Below are 16270 nucleotides of genomic sequence, written 5' to 3' on the forward strand. Positions count from 1 at the left end.
CACAAGGATTTTCTTTTAATTTGGAAGCATTCAACCACGCAATGCCAACAAAATTCAGTCCACGATTTTATCATCACACCTGCTTTTTAGGTGAACTAAACAACGCCCACATCTGCATGTTTCCATAAGAAGGAAAACTACCTACTTAGAAAGAGTTACCTTTCTTAGTAGTGGTGAAGTACTTTGAATCTGTCATTTTTGTCTCTGGTTTGCTGCGTGTGGCTGAAAGTGACAAAAAAGAGGCAAATTAGGCAGAAGCTTTGAACACCCAGATAATCCTCCAGACTCAGAAGGAGGGCAAACTTAATTCTTTCTTAGGATAAACTGCGAAGGGGAAAGGAGGTTCGGGGAGAAAAGAAAGGAAATGACAGAGAATTCCTGCGCTTGGCAAACAGAGGAGTCATTGCCTATCTGTAACTTTCAGTGCTGCCTTGACAAGGTACTTTGCAACCGCTCCTCCCCAGAAGGATCAGTAGTAGAGGGAAGGCAGAGGCCGCTGTTGGCCCTGACAGGGCGTGGGCGGGAAGTTCCCAGAAAAAACAGCCTGGATCGGAACAGCAATCAAATAATCCAGCAGCGACCAGGACTGAATAAAAGTCACCCAACTGCCTTGCAGCTATGGGAGCCAGCTGGAGTGTGCAACTGTGCATTCCCAAACCCCCACAAAATTATTCTCCGTTTTGTTAACGCAAAGACAAGCCTGGCACAATAAGAAAAGCCACAGAGTTCACTTGAGGAATTCACCGCCACGGGAAGCCACAGCAGCTCCTGGCCCAAATGGCTTTTGAACAGAACGTCGTTCTGTTTAAACTTCCTTTGTAGCTGCTGGAATCCAAAGATCGTTTTGGGTCAAAATTCAGTGTAAATACATGAGCTGAAATAAGGCAGGGGGGTTAATTACACAGATACGCCTAATAGCCACAATCTCCAACTGGCCAGTGTCACATAGTGGTTTAATAATAAATCATAAGCTGGGGAGACCTGGTGCTCAAAACGCCTTCAGTGTCAGCAAAAAGAAGACCTCTACCCAAGAGAAGAACTGGTAAATCATTCCCTTGTTCAGAGTGCCCAATTCTGGGGATTAACTACACACAGGATAGATTTACAGAATCAGTACATACTCTCTGCTTGGCAGCATTTGAAGTTTTAGGGGCAACAGCAGAACTGCTAAAGAGATGTCTCAAGAATATTGCCAAAAGGAACAATTACATTCAAATAAAATTACCAGTTCCCGACTAAAGCAGTACAGCCTAGAAGCAAAGTATCAGTCATTAAAACATTAACTCCAGAGGCATAGCAGAGTCAAATTTATCATGGGCAGGCCAGGTATGTTAGAAACCACACCATCCTGCTTTTCTGATACCAGAATTAACAGCCAAGGGTTGACACCCTCATCTGCATTAGCCAGTCCACTGCATTTAGGACAGCCAATTTTTGCACCAAGGGCTGGTTACACAAGCGCCCCGTCACAGTGGAAGCACCGCAGCTACCTATTGGCACTGCAGCATCTCGCGGCACAGTTCCATTAAGGACATTCGGCTCCTTGCGGCAAATCCCTCCATTGTCTTGCTGCATTGAAACAGTGGGGGGACTTTCAAACAGCTCTTGCATTAGCCGGCACTCTGCCTGAGCAGAAAGTCTCAAACTCAGCTACATCCTGCCTGCTTTTTAGGCAAAAGAATTAAGTGCGAGCGTGATAACAAAAGGACCGCTATGAAATATCGAACGTCATACAAGACAAAAATACAGGAAGCAAGTATGCAGAACATACAATCAGACATTCAGAAACATAAGATCCTCATGAAGAAACAGGAAGTTCTGATGGGCAGGTGCCTTAATATGGATAAGTCCTTTGATTCTTCCTGTGCTACATGCGAACAGGTAAGTTCCAATTATTTATTGTGCAATGTGGAGCCATGCTGGGCAAGTGTGGTGTGGTGATTAAGAGCAGGTGGATTCTAAACTGGAGAACCGGGATTGATTCCCTACTCCTCCACCTGAGTGGCAGAGGCTTATCTGGTGAACCAGATGTGTTTCCACAATCCTACATTCCTGCTGGGTGACCTTGGGCTAGTCACAGTTCTCTCGGAACTCTCTCAGCCCCACCTATCTTACAAGGTGTCTGTTATGGGGAGAGGAAGGGAAAGGAGTTTGTAAGCCTCCTTGAGTCTCCTTACAGGAGAAAAAGGGGGGGTATAAATCCAAGCTCTTCTTCTCTATGTGTATTTACTGAAAATGTTGCTGATGAAGCAATGGGCAGGAATCCGGAATTCCCGTACTGCTTTGAAGAATCTACTTATTTGGCTCCACATCGCACACTGAATAATTGGAACTTACCTGTTCATATATAGTACAGGAAGAATCAAAGGACTTACCTATATTAAGGCACCTGTCCATCAGGGCTTCCTGTTTCTTCCCATGGACCTTAAGTTTCTGGATGTCTGTATGTTTTATACACTCGCTTCCTGTACTTTGTCTTATATGTCGCTCGATAATTCAGAGTGGCTCTTTATGTAATTTGTTATCACACTTGCACTTATTTTTTTCACGTTAAACTGTGCACTATATTATTGGTTGATGTTTGTAATTTTGAGAGCTATAGCATAATAGGTTTTGCTTTGGTTGTTTCCTTGTCCTTACCGCTGTACTCCTTTGTTTTCCCTTGGTTCGTGTTTGCTTTTTAGGCAATATATACCTGCAGGGAAGAACATTATCACCATAAAAGACACACGTAGGTGTACAGTAGACACAAGCTGATGGCTTTAGGTACTATGTGCCCATTGCATCCTGAGGGCAGGGATCTGAGGTTTTCAATGTATTGTCAAAGGCTTTTATGGCCAGATTCAACTGGTTGTTGTGGGTTTCCCAGGCTGTGCGGCTATGGTTTGGTAGATGTTCCTAGCATTTCGCCGCCAAATGTTCGGAACAAGATCTATCAATCCACGGCCGCACAGCCCAGAAAACCCACAACAATCATCTGATTGTTTTGTTTCTTTTTGCCTCTGTTACACTGAAAAGCACCATGTAGATTGATGGTGACAAGTAATAAATATAAAGCAGGCTTTTGATACTCAGGGGGCAGAAAGTTTTGTTGAATTAAAATTGGAACCAGACAACTGTCAAAGAAGAGATCTGGCTTTTTAATGGTTTGATAGCCACCACGAAAAACTCAGTTGCCAAAAAAATATACAGTGTTTTCTAAAATTAAATTTTATCTCAATTAGCTTCCAGTCCAATGGGATTTTGCCACGCAGAATATAGTGGATGTATTCGGTGCAGAGGCTTAATTTTTCAACATTTCAGCCATTTATGCAGAACAAAAGTATACCCCCGAACTAGTTTAGGAGTCGCTGGGTTGTGCATCACCCTGGGATGTGAAAGGTACCTAGCCTACTACTGTTTGGCAAATAAGGTAGTGAAGTACTACAGTAGTACTACAAAAGGCACCTCCCATGAGACCCTGCTGTACTTTGGTTGAGCACCAAACCCTCCCACAAAAAAGTGCAACGGGGTTTTCCTTTCACAATTTGCCAGGATCAGGTTGGCATTTTAGTGCCATCAGATAAGCAAAATGACTCTAGCTGCAGCAACTAACCAACACAACAAGGAAGGATTGTTACTTGCAGTGTCAATCTGAAAAAAAATCATATTGGAAGGAAACATGAAAGCCCTCACAAATTGTTTTAAACTCAGCAGATCACAGCAACCAAAGAAATAAGGCCACATCTTTGAACTGAATAGGAGAAGAGTTTGGATGTGGATCCCTCCGCTATCTCTCTCCCCATAACAAACACCTTGTGAGGTAGGAGGGGCTGAGAGTTCTGAGAGAACTGTGACTAGCTCAGGGTCACTCGGCTAGAATGTAGGAGTGGGGAAACACATCTGGTTCACCAGATAAGAGTCCACCACTCATGTGGAGGAGGGGGGGAATCAAACCCATTTCTCCAGATTAGAGTCCACCTGCTCTTAACAGCTACAGCACGCTGGCTCTCACATTTGTTTCCATTATCCACTCCTTTGTAGTGGGCCCCACTGCTAAGTTTAAATTTTAACCTTCTTGGGGAGGGGACTATACACTTGGGCTGCTCTGTGAAGTACCAAGGATATTCATTGATCGTCCAATATAAAAAGGAATCTGTAACCACATTCAGCAGCTCACCCCAAGGCCCACTGCATTCATATAACAGTGAAAAGGTTTGCAGCTTTCCAAGCTGATCTGGCAGGGTTGAACCCAATGCTGCCCTCCTCAGAGAGGGCACTGTTTCCCACTGCAACCATGTAGATCTCAGAGGTGCTTAAAGCACCTCCAAACCTAACATACACGGCATACGAACACCAGGGAATCCTGGCTCAGAATCTCATGGTGGTGATCAACAGCTATGCTGCCTTCATGCCATACTTGGGAGAGTCCCAGTGGTCACACTCAAAAAGAGGATGCTACAATGATAGAGGGTGGAAATTTTTCCAAAGCTATATTTTTCAGTGCCATTTTTTCTGTCCCACATAATTAAATAGTCTGTTTATCTATATTTAAATTAATATAGTCTTAAGTAAATATAGCCTGTTTATATTTGCTGTGCTGCTATCCCAACCACATTAGATGGGCTAAACATGCGGTGCAAAGCATGGACAAGCTCCAGTACCAGTACAAGATGTATTCTGCTAATATTTAAATATTTATTTATATTTGAATCAGAAAACTTCTGGAAAAAAACTCCCATTCAAATTTTCCCAAAAAACCACACATCACTGAGATGCTAGACTGACTCTCCAGATCTTTCATTTGATCCAGCCGGGCTCTTATGATCGGTGCCCCACTGTCGACATTTATTTATCCTGCAAGTTTTTTACTGCACAAAACTGGTTGCTCATTCTATTCATCTCACAGAAGGCATAAAAATACAGTATTTGCTCTTTTGCTTTCTCCTCTACCGATATGCATTTGCTTGTGCTCTTCAGACTAGGATTTTAACAGATTTGCCTTTCTTATGTCCTGTCCTGAACATGGAATGAAATTGGTTGTGGTGGGTTTTCCGGGATGTGGCCGTGGTCTAGTAGATCTTGTTCCTAATGTTTCACCTGCATCTGTGGCTGGCATCTTCAGAGGTGTATCACAGAGAAAAGTCTGTTTCACATTGCGCTTTCGGGCCACACAGCCCGGAAAACCCTCCACAACCAGCAGAATCCGGCCTTGAAAGCCTTCGACAATACATGGAATGAAATGTTCACACTGACCCAAACTTGTCCTTCCAAACACTTTCAGTTCTCTCTGTTGCAACTTAGCTGAACATAGCTTGCATCGACCCTTTCTGTGCTCTTCTAAAATCAAGAACAATCTTTTATAATCAAAATGAGGTCAGAAGAGAGAGCATACAAGTCTGAAGTTCTAAGAGAATAAAAATCCACATTACTCTAACGGGAGGGTCTAAATGAAATGATCTCATTGTAGCCATTCCTTCAGTGAAAGTTTGTTTTATGAGGGCAGCCAAATCTTTGTCCACCACTGCCCCAAACTTCTATTTACAGCCAAGTTTTGATGTCACAGCAAGGAAACATCACTGTGTTCCTGCCATTCAGCATCAAGATCATCAACTTGTTTCCATAAACAATCATAGAATCATAAAGTTGGAAGAGACCCCAAGGGCCTTCAAGTATAACCCCCTGCAACGCAGGAACACACAATCAAAGCGCTCTCAACATATGTTCATCCAACCTCTGTTTAAAAACCACCAAAGAAGGAGACTTCACAACTCTCCGGGGCAATGAATTCCACTGTCAAACAGCCCTGACAGTCAGAAAGTTCTTCCTAATGCTTAGGTGGAATCTCTTTTCCTGCACCTTGAATCCATTGCTCCGTGTCCTACTCTCCAAGGGAGCAGAAAACAAGCTTGCTCCTTCTTTGATATGGCATCCCTTCAAATATTTAAACCTAGCTATCATGTCCACCCTTAACCTACGCTTCTAAGAACATAAGAACTAGCCTGCTGATCAGACCAGAGTCCATCTAGTCCAGCACTCTGCTACTCACGGTGGCCCACCAGGTGCCTTTGGGAGCCCATATGCAGATGTGAAAGCAATGGCCTTCTGCTGCTGCTGCTCCTGAGCACCTGGTCTGCTAAGGCATTTGCAATCTGAGATCGAGGATCAAGATTGGTAGCCAGAGATCGACTTCTCCTCCATAAATCTGTCCAAGCCCTTTTTAAAGCTATCCAGGTTAGTGGCCATCACCACCTCCTGTGGCAGCCTATTCCAAATACCAATCACACGTTGCGTGAAGAAGTGTTCCCTTTTATTAGTCCTAATTCTTCCCCCCAGCATTTTCAATGAATGCCCCCAGGTTCTAGTATTGTGAGAAAGAGAGAAAAATTTATCTCTGTCAACACTTTCTACCCCATGCATAATTTTATAGACTTCAATCATATCCCCCCTCAGACGTCTCCTCTCCAAACTAAAGAGCCCCAAATGCTGCAGCCTCTCCTCATAAGGAAGGTGCTCCAATCCTTCAATCATCCTCGTTGCCCTTCTCTGCACTTTTTCTATCTCTTCAATATCCTTGTTGAGATGTGGCGACCAGAACTGAACACAGTACTCCAAGTGCGGTCGCACCACTGCTTTATATAAGGGCATGACAATCCTTGCAGTTTTATTATCAACTCCTTTCCTAATTATCCCCAGCATAGAGTTTGCCTTTTTCACAGCTGCCATGCATTGAGTTGACATTCCCATGGAACTATCAACTAAGACGCCCAAATCCCTTTCCCGGTCTGTGACTGATAGCACTGACCCTTGTAGTGTGTATGTGAAGTTTGAATTTTTCGCCCCTATGTGCATCACTATGCATTTTGCTACATTTAACTGCATTTGCCATTTCTTAGCCCACTCACCTAATTTATCAAGGTGCACTTGGAGCTTTTCGCAATCCTTTGTGGTTCTCACCACCCTACATAATTGTATCATCTGCAAACTTGGCCACCACGCCGCTACCCATCCCTACTTCCAGGTCATTTATGAATAGGTTAAAGAGCACTGGTCCCAAAAAGGATCCTTGGGGGACACCACTCCCTACGTCTCCCTACATTCTCCACACTAAACATCCCCAGCTCCCTAAGCCTCTCTTTGTAGGGCTTGGATTCCAGACCTTTTACCAATCGATGCAAAAGAAACCATGAAGTTATCTTTTTTTTTTAAAGTGTGGCTTTCAGAAACTTATCTTCTATGTTTCCAAGAGCAGAAGTCCACCATTCCATGGGCAAAGCAGAGGTTTTTACAAGTATAGCACCCCAGATTTTCTCTTGGTGTCTCCAATTAAAAGAATCTCAGGTAGCAGATCTAGGAATACTGTATGTTTCCAAAGACTGTGAAGAACTGCTGCCTGTTGGAGTCAATGGCAACTTCATTATGTTTATAATTGCATTAACTGTTGCACAAGTAAATTCTGTTCCAATTGCATCAAAAAGGGAAGGAGAACTGATTAGAGTTTCCTTCAGAACATCAATGACTTATATTTCAGGCCAAGTTTAGGACCAAATGTGGTGACAATTTTGTGATTAAAGGAAGCACACTCACACGCCCAGAGAAAACAGAATCTTTCCAAGGAAGAGCCCTAAGGAAATCTCCCTCAAAGAGGAAACCATCCTAGAAATCTGAAAATATTAATCTTATTCTCTCCCTCCCATTCTTTTTCGAAACTGGTAAACTGTCTCTAAATTCAGATGCAAAGAAAGTTCTTAATACAGAGTTGAACAAACCCACCAGAGAAATTTGCACCAGTTTTATAAAACAAACTTTCAATTAACTTTTTAATGCTTTGGATCTGGTCTTCACGGGTCACAGGATGAGGTAGTAGAAGGGACTCTGTACTGCAGAACAGCAACTGTATTACATGTTTCTATACAATATACTGGGAGGGAAGGCAGCATGACATATCCCGATCTCATCAGATCTCGGAAGCTAAGTACTTGGAAGGGAGACCAACAAGGAAGACTCTGAAGAGGAAGGCAGTGGCAAACCACTTCTGCTTCTCACAAGCCTTGAAAGCCCCTTTCTTGGGTCATCATAAGTCAGCTGTGACTTGACAGCACTTGACACACATACCACATCCTAGCCTCACCAATTCCCTACAATGCTAGCTTTTGTACTAACAGTGGTGTAGTGGTAAAGAGCAGGTGGATTCTAATCTGGACAACCGGGTTTGATTCCCCACTCCTCCACCTGAGTGGCGGAGGCTTATCTGGTGAACCAGATGTGCTTCTGCACTCCCACATTCCCACTGGGTGACCTTGGGCTAGTCACAGTTCTTCGGAACTCTCTCAGCCCCACCTCCCTCACAAGGTGTCTGTTGTGGGGAGAGGAAGGGAAAGGAGCTTGTAAGTCACCTTGAGTCTCCTTACAGCAGAGAACGGTGGGGTATAAACCCAAACTCCTCGTCCTCCCCCCTCCACTCTCTTTTTAAAAAATGGTGGATGGGATTTAAAATAGTACTCTCCACCTTCAGATTAAGCGATGCAACTCCATTCTACTATTTCCTCTACTTAATTTTATGTATAGGCCAGGCCTGAGATAGTTCACCTAGAAAGCAATCACCAAATCCACTTCCAACTAGTCTAATGTGAAGTTGCAATCTTGCACTAAATCTAGTCTAAAACAGTCCTCACCAAACCAGAACAAGGTCCATGCATACTGACTCCTTGCCTCAAGAGGATCTCCAAGGTCTGTTCAGATGTTTTTAGAAGCTACAATACACAGAAGACATTTATATACATGGATTTCAGCTGGAGAACTTCTTCCATTTAAAGAGTTGAATTGGACTTCTGAAAAGCCAGAAATTGCTGGAAAATAAGAGCTGCAAAGGCTACGGATTCACATGTTTCATGGGGAAGATTCCAGCCTCCACTCACTAAGTCAAGCTAGCAGCTCAATTCCTGAAGACAAATATGTTGCCCTTGCTGGCAGAGGGCTGATGGGAACTGTAGTTCATGAACATCTGGAGGGCCAGAGTTTTATATCGCTGCTATAAACTGTATAAAGACTAAACCCAAGTACTGGAAATCTCAAAAGGATACTGAAGCATTCCTCTTTTTTTTTTAGAAAAATAATTTAAGATGGAGAAGCACTAGAGATACAATATGGATGTTTAATTAACTATTTGCTTGTGGCAATTAACAATCAGTTCTAGCTGACCAGCCAGGAAAATAGCTAAAAGCTGAATGAGAAATCTGTTGCCCTTATCTTGACTGAATGGCTGGCTAATAAACATTGAAGCCAATGACTCTTGTAGATTTATTTTCAAAGCTTTAAGAAAAAAGAACTGAAGGAGTAAAGAGACCATACTACCTTATTAACACGTCCAACTTGTTTCAAAAATTTAACCAGATGTCTTTATAACAGACATCATGCGGTTCTGGTGCAGATGAACGAGTGCCAAAAAGCTAATAATCTTTAAATGAATTTAACACATCAATAAGCACGGTTTGCATTGTGGTTTTCTGTGTGTCCCAACCCAACGGCTTTACCATATGTTCTGAAGAGCATAAAGTGAAAAAGCAAGAAATCCATGTTAGGGGGATGAAAGTCCACTGGCTTGCAGGCCAGTAACCCCAAAACTGGCAGGACATTGCTGTCTGAATTATAGAAGAGATACAAGATTCATACCAAGATCTCTTAATGGTCACTTTTTTCTGAACACAGGGGTATGCTAAAATCTTTAGAAGTTAGTGGTAAGTGATGTGGATTTTCTAGGCATTTTTTCCAGTCCAAATTTAAATAAACAGCATATTTAAATAGTGTAAGCAAAACAAGGCAAACATACCTGGCAGAAGCAATTGGCTTTGTCTGCACTTTCTATCCTACCTTTAACCCATTGAGTATGACATGATTTGTGGCACAACAGCCCTGACAACTGTAAACAGATACTACACTTATGTGCGAGGTGGAAATGTTTCCATGATCAGGATATTTATATTTATTATTGAGACACCCTTACACCTGAAATAGACTCACCATTCTAGACAAAGTCTGCAAAAAGTACTAGTCCACAGGTATTCATCTGACTGCCTGCTTACAAGAGCCCTCCCCTTGTTATTCTTCTACTTTTCAAGCCCTAGACAGAAGTTTAAGAATCGCTTTCCCTATTTACAGGCAAGCTCTCCATGCCACAAGTTACTAAGAGGTGCTATTAACAGGGCAGGGTTTAAGGGAGTAGAAGTCTGAAAGAAAGATAGAGATACAGTTCTTCTTATGCAAATAACAATTGCCTATCCCTAGAAGGTGCCTGATTAAAACATCAATATGAGAACCATATGCAAATTGCTTTCAGTGTCTTATACGAAAGGACAATGTAGTGTGATCCTACTCAGAATTACAGATACTGAAATCAATGGCACAGTGGTTAAGAGCAATATACTCTAATCTGCAAAACCAGGTTCATTTCTCCACTCCACCACATGAAGCCTGCTGGGTGATTCTGGGCCAGTCACAGTTCTCTTAGAACTCCCTCAGCCTATGCAGAGGCAGGCAACCTCTAATATATCTAGCCTTTAAAACCTTTTGAGGGTGCCATGTCAGCTGTGACTTGGCAACAAAATCACACACAAAGTCTAGAGTAACTATGAACTGTACTGGGAATTTCACACAGATGACTTCCTTTTTTCATGTATTTGCAAGTGCTGAAAAAGGCACACAGCCTTTTTAGTTATCACAAATGCAAACATAGCTTGATCATTTAAAGCTGCAACTTTTTGAACAGGCAATTGGGTAGGAAGCCCATTAAACTTCTAATCTAACGGAAGAAGCTGTTAAGAGCTAGCCAAGTCACACTTGGTCAGTTGTTCCAACAACTTCATAAAGAAGCACGACTTCCACCTTTCATATGCGGAGACAGGCAAAGAAGAGTTTGGGCAAAAGAACATCTTGTGAGCCCACCTAACTGGTCTGTAGCACAAACAAGATTAGAAACAGGGGCCTTCCAAACTTTAGGCCATTTCACACATTACATAATGGTAAACCAGATTTTACCAAATGTCTCCTCAGAACTGACCAAAAATGCAGCTTTTTCAGAACTTATCAATCCTCAGGTGGTGTGACCCTTAGCATCACACAACACCCAGTACCAACTCACATTATCCATACTAATCACATCTGGAATGCTCATTGAGAGGTAGCAGGAAAACCATATAAACAAGCAAAAACTTTAAAATCTTGTTGGTATACCCCAAAAGCAGGCGACTAAAGGGACACAAGTGTCCTTACCAGTGACATATCCTGGGGTCAAGAAGAACAGGCAGTACCTTCTCACCATTCACTCCAGAACCCCTCTAGATTACTATGTTAAATTTTTGTGCCATTAAGCAGTTTTTAACGTTTGTACTTTGTATTGCTTTAATTATTTTATATTTTATATATATATGTAAGCCACCTCGAGTCCCTGGGAGACTGACAGGCTATCAATGTAAAATATAAATAAATACATACATAAATAAAAGCCCCCTTTCTTGTTCATTAACCCAACCCACGTCAGTGCTCAATTTCCTGGAAACGAGTCCACTTGGATACAAAACCACAGCCTTCAAGATCTAGAAACTCTCCCTCGATCCCTGCAAACGAGTCAACAGAATCGCAAAATACACTCTGCACATGCTCAGGGGAGCCACTTTCATTCTTATTTCTGAACCCCAAAAATCTACCCCTCCCGCAATTTGCTTACAAAGACAACACAGCACCACCGACAAACAAACCCAGGGCAATGCACCTTAAGAGGAGAGAGGCGAGGGAAGGGGATTAGACAGCTAGGGAGCCAGTTTAAGAGGGACCCTTTAAACAGAGGGTGGGTCGGGCTGGTGCACGGAGACAGCGCTGCCTTCCTAGTTCTGATCCAGGCCCAGACGGACACTTTGCAGGGAGGCTCGGCCGGACCTTTCTACCTGACGCTGCAGCTCCCGCGGGCGCGACTCACCTCCTCTCCGGCTGCAGCCGCTTCGTTCTCCCTTCTTGGCTTCAACCCCAGCGGAAGTGGAGAAGAGAAAAAAATGACACGAAGAAGCACTTCCAGGGTGGCAGGAGGGAACCGGAAGAAGAGGAAAGAGTGGGATGAGTGCTAGGAGCACTTACGTGGTTATTGCTGTTTTGTGTAGCGCAGCGCGTTTGTTGTTGCTGTTGTTGTGCATGGTGCTTTTTTTGAGCAGCAATAATGATAATAAGATAACACAAGATAATATGGGGAGAGTGCACGTTTAAAATGCTGCTTGGAGAGTTCTTGCTGCTGCAATGACAGCGATTGCAGGGAGACATCTGCGGATTGTGAAAGCTTTTGCCCAAGTGAATTTACCATTCCAAAAGTATTTGTGTGCAAGGTGCTGTCAAGCAACCTAATAGGCTTTTCAAGGCAAGAGGGTAGCAGAGATGGTTTACCGCTGCCTTCCTCTGCAGGTCGATCCTGGTGTTCCTTGGTGGTCTCTCATCCAAGTGCTAAGGCTGACCCCTGCTTAGCTTCGGAGATCTGACGAGATTGGGCTAGCCTGGACCATTCAGGTCAGGGCTGACTGTGGTTGTCAGGGTTCAAATCCCAATGAAATCTGTATGACTTTCTTCTGAGTAGACATACATAGAGTTGTTCTATAAATCTGATTGGCCTTAGGGATGTTTTTACTTTAAGGCTCCAATCATATGTGCATGGAAATAAGACCTGCTGAATTCAATTAAACTTACTTCTGAGTAAGTAGGTCCAGTTTTGGGCTACGTATCTGAACTATTAACACATTTATGTTAAACCTTAATGATCAAAATGCTTTCATACTTTGATTTATTACAAAAGTGTGTAAAGATTAAAGTTTGAGAGGAAGATTGAAATCACAGGTGTAGGACTCACTGAACTCAGTGGGAGTTACTTTTGAGTAAACATGAACTAGACTGAACTCAAATAGGGGGGAAGATTGTAGTGAGGCTCTTATGTTTGTGTTACCTGCATAGCTGACAGAAATCCAAGAGGTGAGATTTGCCTATTACTTTTTTTCCTTAGGAAGATGACTATATCTATTGGATATCTGCTCATCAAGCCTTGCTTGGGCAGATGTCTCAGGGAAGCATTTTTTGAAGATAAGTACAATATGAAATCAACTTCAGATATCATCCAGCAACACTGTTCTCTCGTGTAATTGTTAAAGGCTCTTGTTGAAGGGTTGTTCTCACATGTTGCCCTTGAAGTATCCTTTCCTGCTGTAGCTTGTGGTCACTTGTGAATGTCATAACCAGATAATCAAGAGATGTTTTAGTCTGCATTCTCATCCATGTGGGTTTAATGTTCATATTACAAATCATACAAAATAATCTCCCAACACCCATTTGATCTTACACTTCAAAATACTCCCAAAAGTCATATGTGAAAAAATACATGGAAAATGTATAGTAGCCCAGAATGGGTGCAAAGAGAAAGATAATTTATTGTAAATATGTTGGCTCTGCCTTTCCTTTTTAAGGGTAGCTTGAAAAAGGAGGGCGATGTCAGGAGGATCTGCAGAACACAGAGCAAAGGCCCATTTTTGAAACATTCTCAAAAGTCTGAGGATGTATTAGCATGGCCACATCCAATATGATAATTTATTATTTGTTTACATTATTTATTGTCTACCTTTCTTACTTGAACCCAGGGCGGATTATACGGAGTGAGAGAACCAAAGGGACCTATTTCTTCTTCTGCACTGTCTTTAGGGGAACTACCAGGATAAGTTTTAACTCTACATACACAGGGAAAAACAAACCAATTTAAGCTAAGTTAAAACTCCCATGCAGTTAACCCAAAGCCCCTACATACATTAATATTAAAACCTTGCTTTGCAATTGCAGCTTAGGCTGGTGAACTGAGAAGATAATTTATAGCCCTCAACAGGCATAGTACATATATGTGGGAGAGTGAAGTGGCCAACTCTGAGGTGATACAATGTTCTGTAAGTGAAGAACCAAATGCTTTTCTATGTTAATAAATACCTACAGATCGAATACCATGACTGTAAGTAAAGAGACAGGGTGGAATGTTTCTTCTTGCTGTGCTAGTTTTCTGTTGCAAGGTATTTTGATGCTAAGGAACATTCAGACCTGGAATAATTTTTATTTGAATGTAAATGTTCATCATGCAATGTACACCCCAACTAAATATAACAGAAGACAAAGAACAGGAGAAGAAAGACATAGCAAACCTCAACCAAAACATTTCAGTTCTACTCTTTTACATTTTAAAATAGTATTTTTTCAGGTTTTAACTGGTTTAATTTGGGGAATGGTATGCTTCAGGTATCTGGGCAAGGCCGCACTAAGCAGAGTTTTATTCACAGTGGCTGTTTTTTGTTTGTGATCAAATTGAGCTGAAGGCCACTTGATTCCTCAAGAGAAGGGGGAACTGTTCAGTTTGTGCAGCTGTTTCCTGTTTGGTCTGCAGCACTTGGCAAATGTGATGCTGCAGTGTGTGAGCCCAAGGTTGCTGACACAGCTTCAGCACTTCTGTTTCCAGTAAAGAGTCCACCACCGTCCCTTTTGCGGGTCTTGCTGACCTCCTTTGCTCCAGGAAGGCTGCCAAGGTCTGAGCAGGGTGGGGGAGAGAATGAGAAACAGATGTCTGCTTGTTCTGTGTTGTTCTGCTAGGCATGCCAGAACACCTCAAAAAGTAACTAAAGGGACCTGGCTGGGCAGGAGTGTTGCCAATTGATCAGCTTGCAACCATCTCCAAATTATCAGGTTTTTCTCAGTGCTCTTGGTGGACCAAGTTGATACATTCAGTAGATTAACAGTGAAGCTACTGCCCAGCATTCTGCACTCTAGGCAACATGTGGGGTCGGTTGCATGTTTACTCTCCTCCCCCAACAAACAAGTTCCCTACTTTTAAATAAACAGCACCTCAAGGAGAAAGAGAGACCAAATTCTTCTTCATGGCATACTTATTTTTTACATGCAGTGAGCTGTTACTATAGGTAGTCATTCCTTATGCACACCCCAGGCCTTTCAAGGGAATAGGTTTTGGGAAAGGACTGGCCCTATGAGTTTGCGGTATGCACACACATCCATGTTTGTGACCCCAAGTGCAACCTCTTCCTCTTTCATTTGCAGTAGCCTCTTAAATGGATTAAATGTCATCACGTTATCACAAAGCTCAGCAATTTTTCCTTCTTGCCTCAGTCATCGTAAAGAAGAAGAAGAGTTGGATTTATATTCCCCCCCCCCTTTCTCTCCTGCAAGGAGACTCAAAGGGGCTTACAATCTCCTTTCTCTTTCCCCCTCACAACAAACATGCTGTGAGGTAGGTGGGACTGAGAGAGCTCAGAAGAACTGTGACTAGCCCAAGTTCACCCAGCTGGCATGCGTTGGAGTGTACAGGCCAATCGGAATTCCCCAATAAGCCTCCACAGCTCAAACAGCAGAATGGGGAATCAAACCCGGTTCCTCCAGATTAGAGTACACCTGCTCTTAACCGCTACGCCACTGCTGCTTCTGGCCCATGTCCCCAACATCTATGTTAACATAGTATAGTATGCTATGTATTTTCCATTAATATGCTTTATAGGACTTTTTCATCAGTTTAACCATCTATGATGCAGCTTTTCAGTTCTTGGCCAGTGGTCACTTCATCAAAGAGGATGCAAGCAGGTGGAGCTAGGCTGAAAAAGGAAAGGCTGGAAATAGATGCTTAAATCTTATTTCACAATCTGAATGTTCTCTTGGCACTTCCAGACAGTTGTTTTGTAAATCAAGTCATTCCTAGTTAAGATCATAAATGTTTTGTTTTTGTAACATGGTTCTCACAATATAAAACAGGGTTCCTTTTTTTTCTTGCAAAAAAGCTTGAACCAGGATGGTCTTTTGCACAGCAAAGCAGTGCCATTGGGACAACACAATAATTAATGCAGAGAATTCTCCCAACTAACCTCAATTTCTCAGGAATTTTGTATGCAAATGTGCCAGAAATTATATGGAGGACCTTGGCGCTCAAAAAGGAGAGTTTGCATCCTTCTGGAATCTGCTGGGAACAGACTGTCCATTTTCAACAAGCCAATTCCATTATAACATTTGGTGGCCAACCTCTAGGTGGGGCTTAGAGATCTGCCAGAATTGCTGCTGTACTCCAGACTACAGAGATCAGTTCCCCTGGGGAAAATGGCTGCTTTGCAGGTGGACTGTATAGCATTATACACAGCTGAGGTCTCTCCCCTCCCCAAACCTTGCTCTTTCCAGGCCTGCCCCCCTCCCCAAATTCTAGGATGTTCCCATCTTGGAATTAGCAATCCCACTT

General features: G+C 42.7%; 1 protein-coding gene across 5 annotated transcripts in view; it reads right to left on the bottom strand.

The window, feature by feature from the left end:
- The window catches only part of AP1B1 (adaptor related protein complex 1 subunit beta 1), a 46799-nt gene extending 34748 nt beyond the window's left edge, over positions 1-12051 (bottom strand). For 3 of the 5 annotated variants that reach the window (XM_048514465.1, XM_048514463.1, XM_048514462.1), the window contains exons 1-2: positions 11951-12050; positions 160-222 (exon numbers count right to left, since the gene is read on the bottom strand). In XM_048514465.1, coding sequence (XP_048370422.1) covers positions 160-196 — 37 coding nt within the window. In that variant the 5' untranslated portion in view covers positions 197-222; positions 11951-12050. Of the gene's footprint in view, positions 1-159; positions 223-11918 lie in introns of all 5 variants that reach the window. The other 2 variants (XM_048514460.1, XM_048514461.1) reach the window with 2 other exon arrangements.
- Between the last annotated feature and the right edge of the window lie 4219 nt (positions 12052-16270).

The sequence above is a fragment of the Sphaerodactylus townsendi genome, linkage group LG13 (genome assembly GCF_021028975.2).
Source record: "Sphaerodactylus townsendi isolate TG3544 linkage group LG13, MPM_Stown_v2.3, whole genome shotgun sequence".
Taxonomy (NCBI): domain Eukaryota; kingdom Metazoa; phylum Chordata; class Lepidosauria; order Squamata; family Sphaerodactylidae; genus Sphaerodactylus; species Sphaerodactylus townsendi.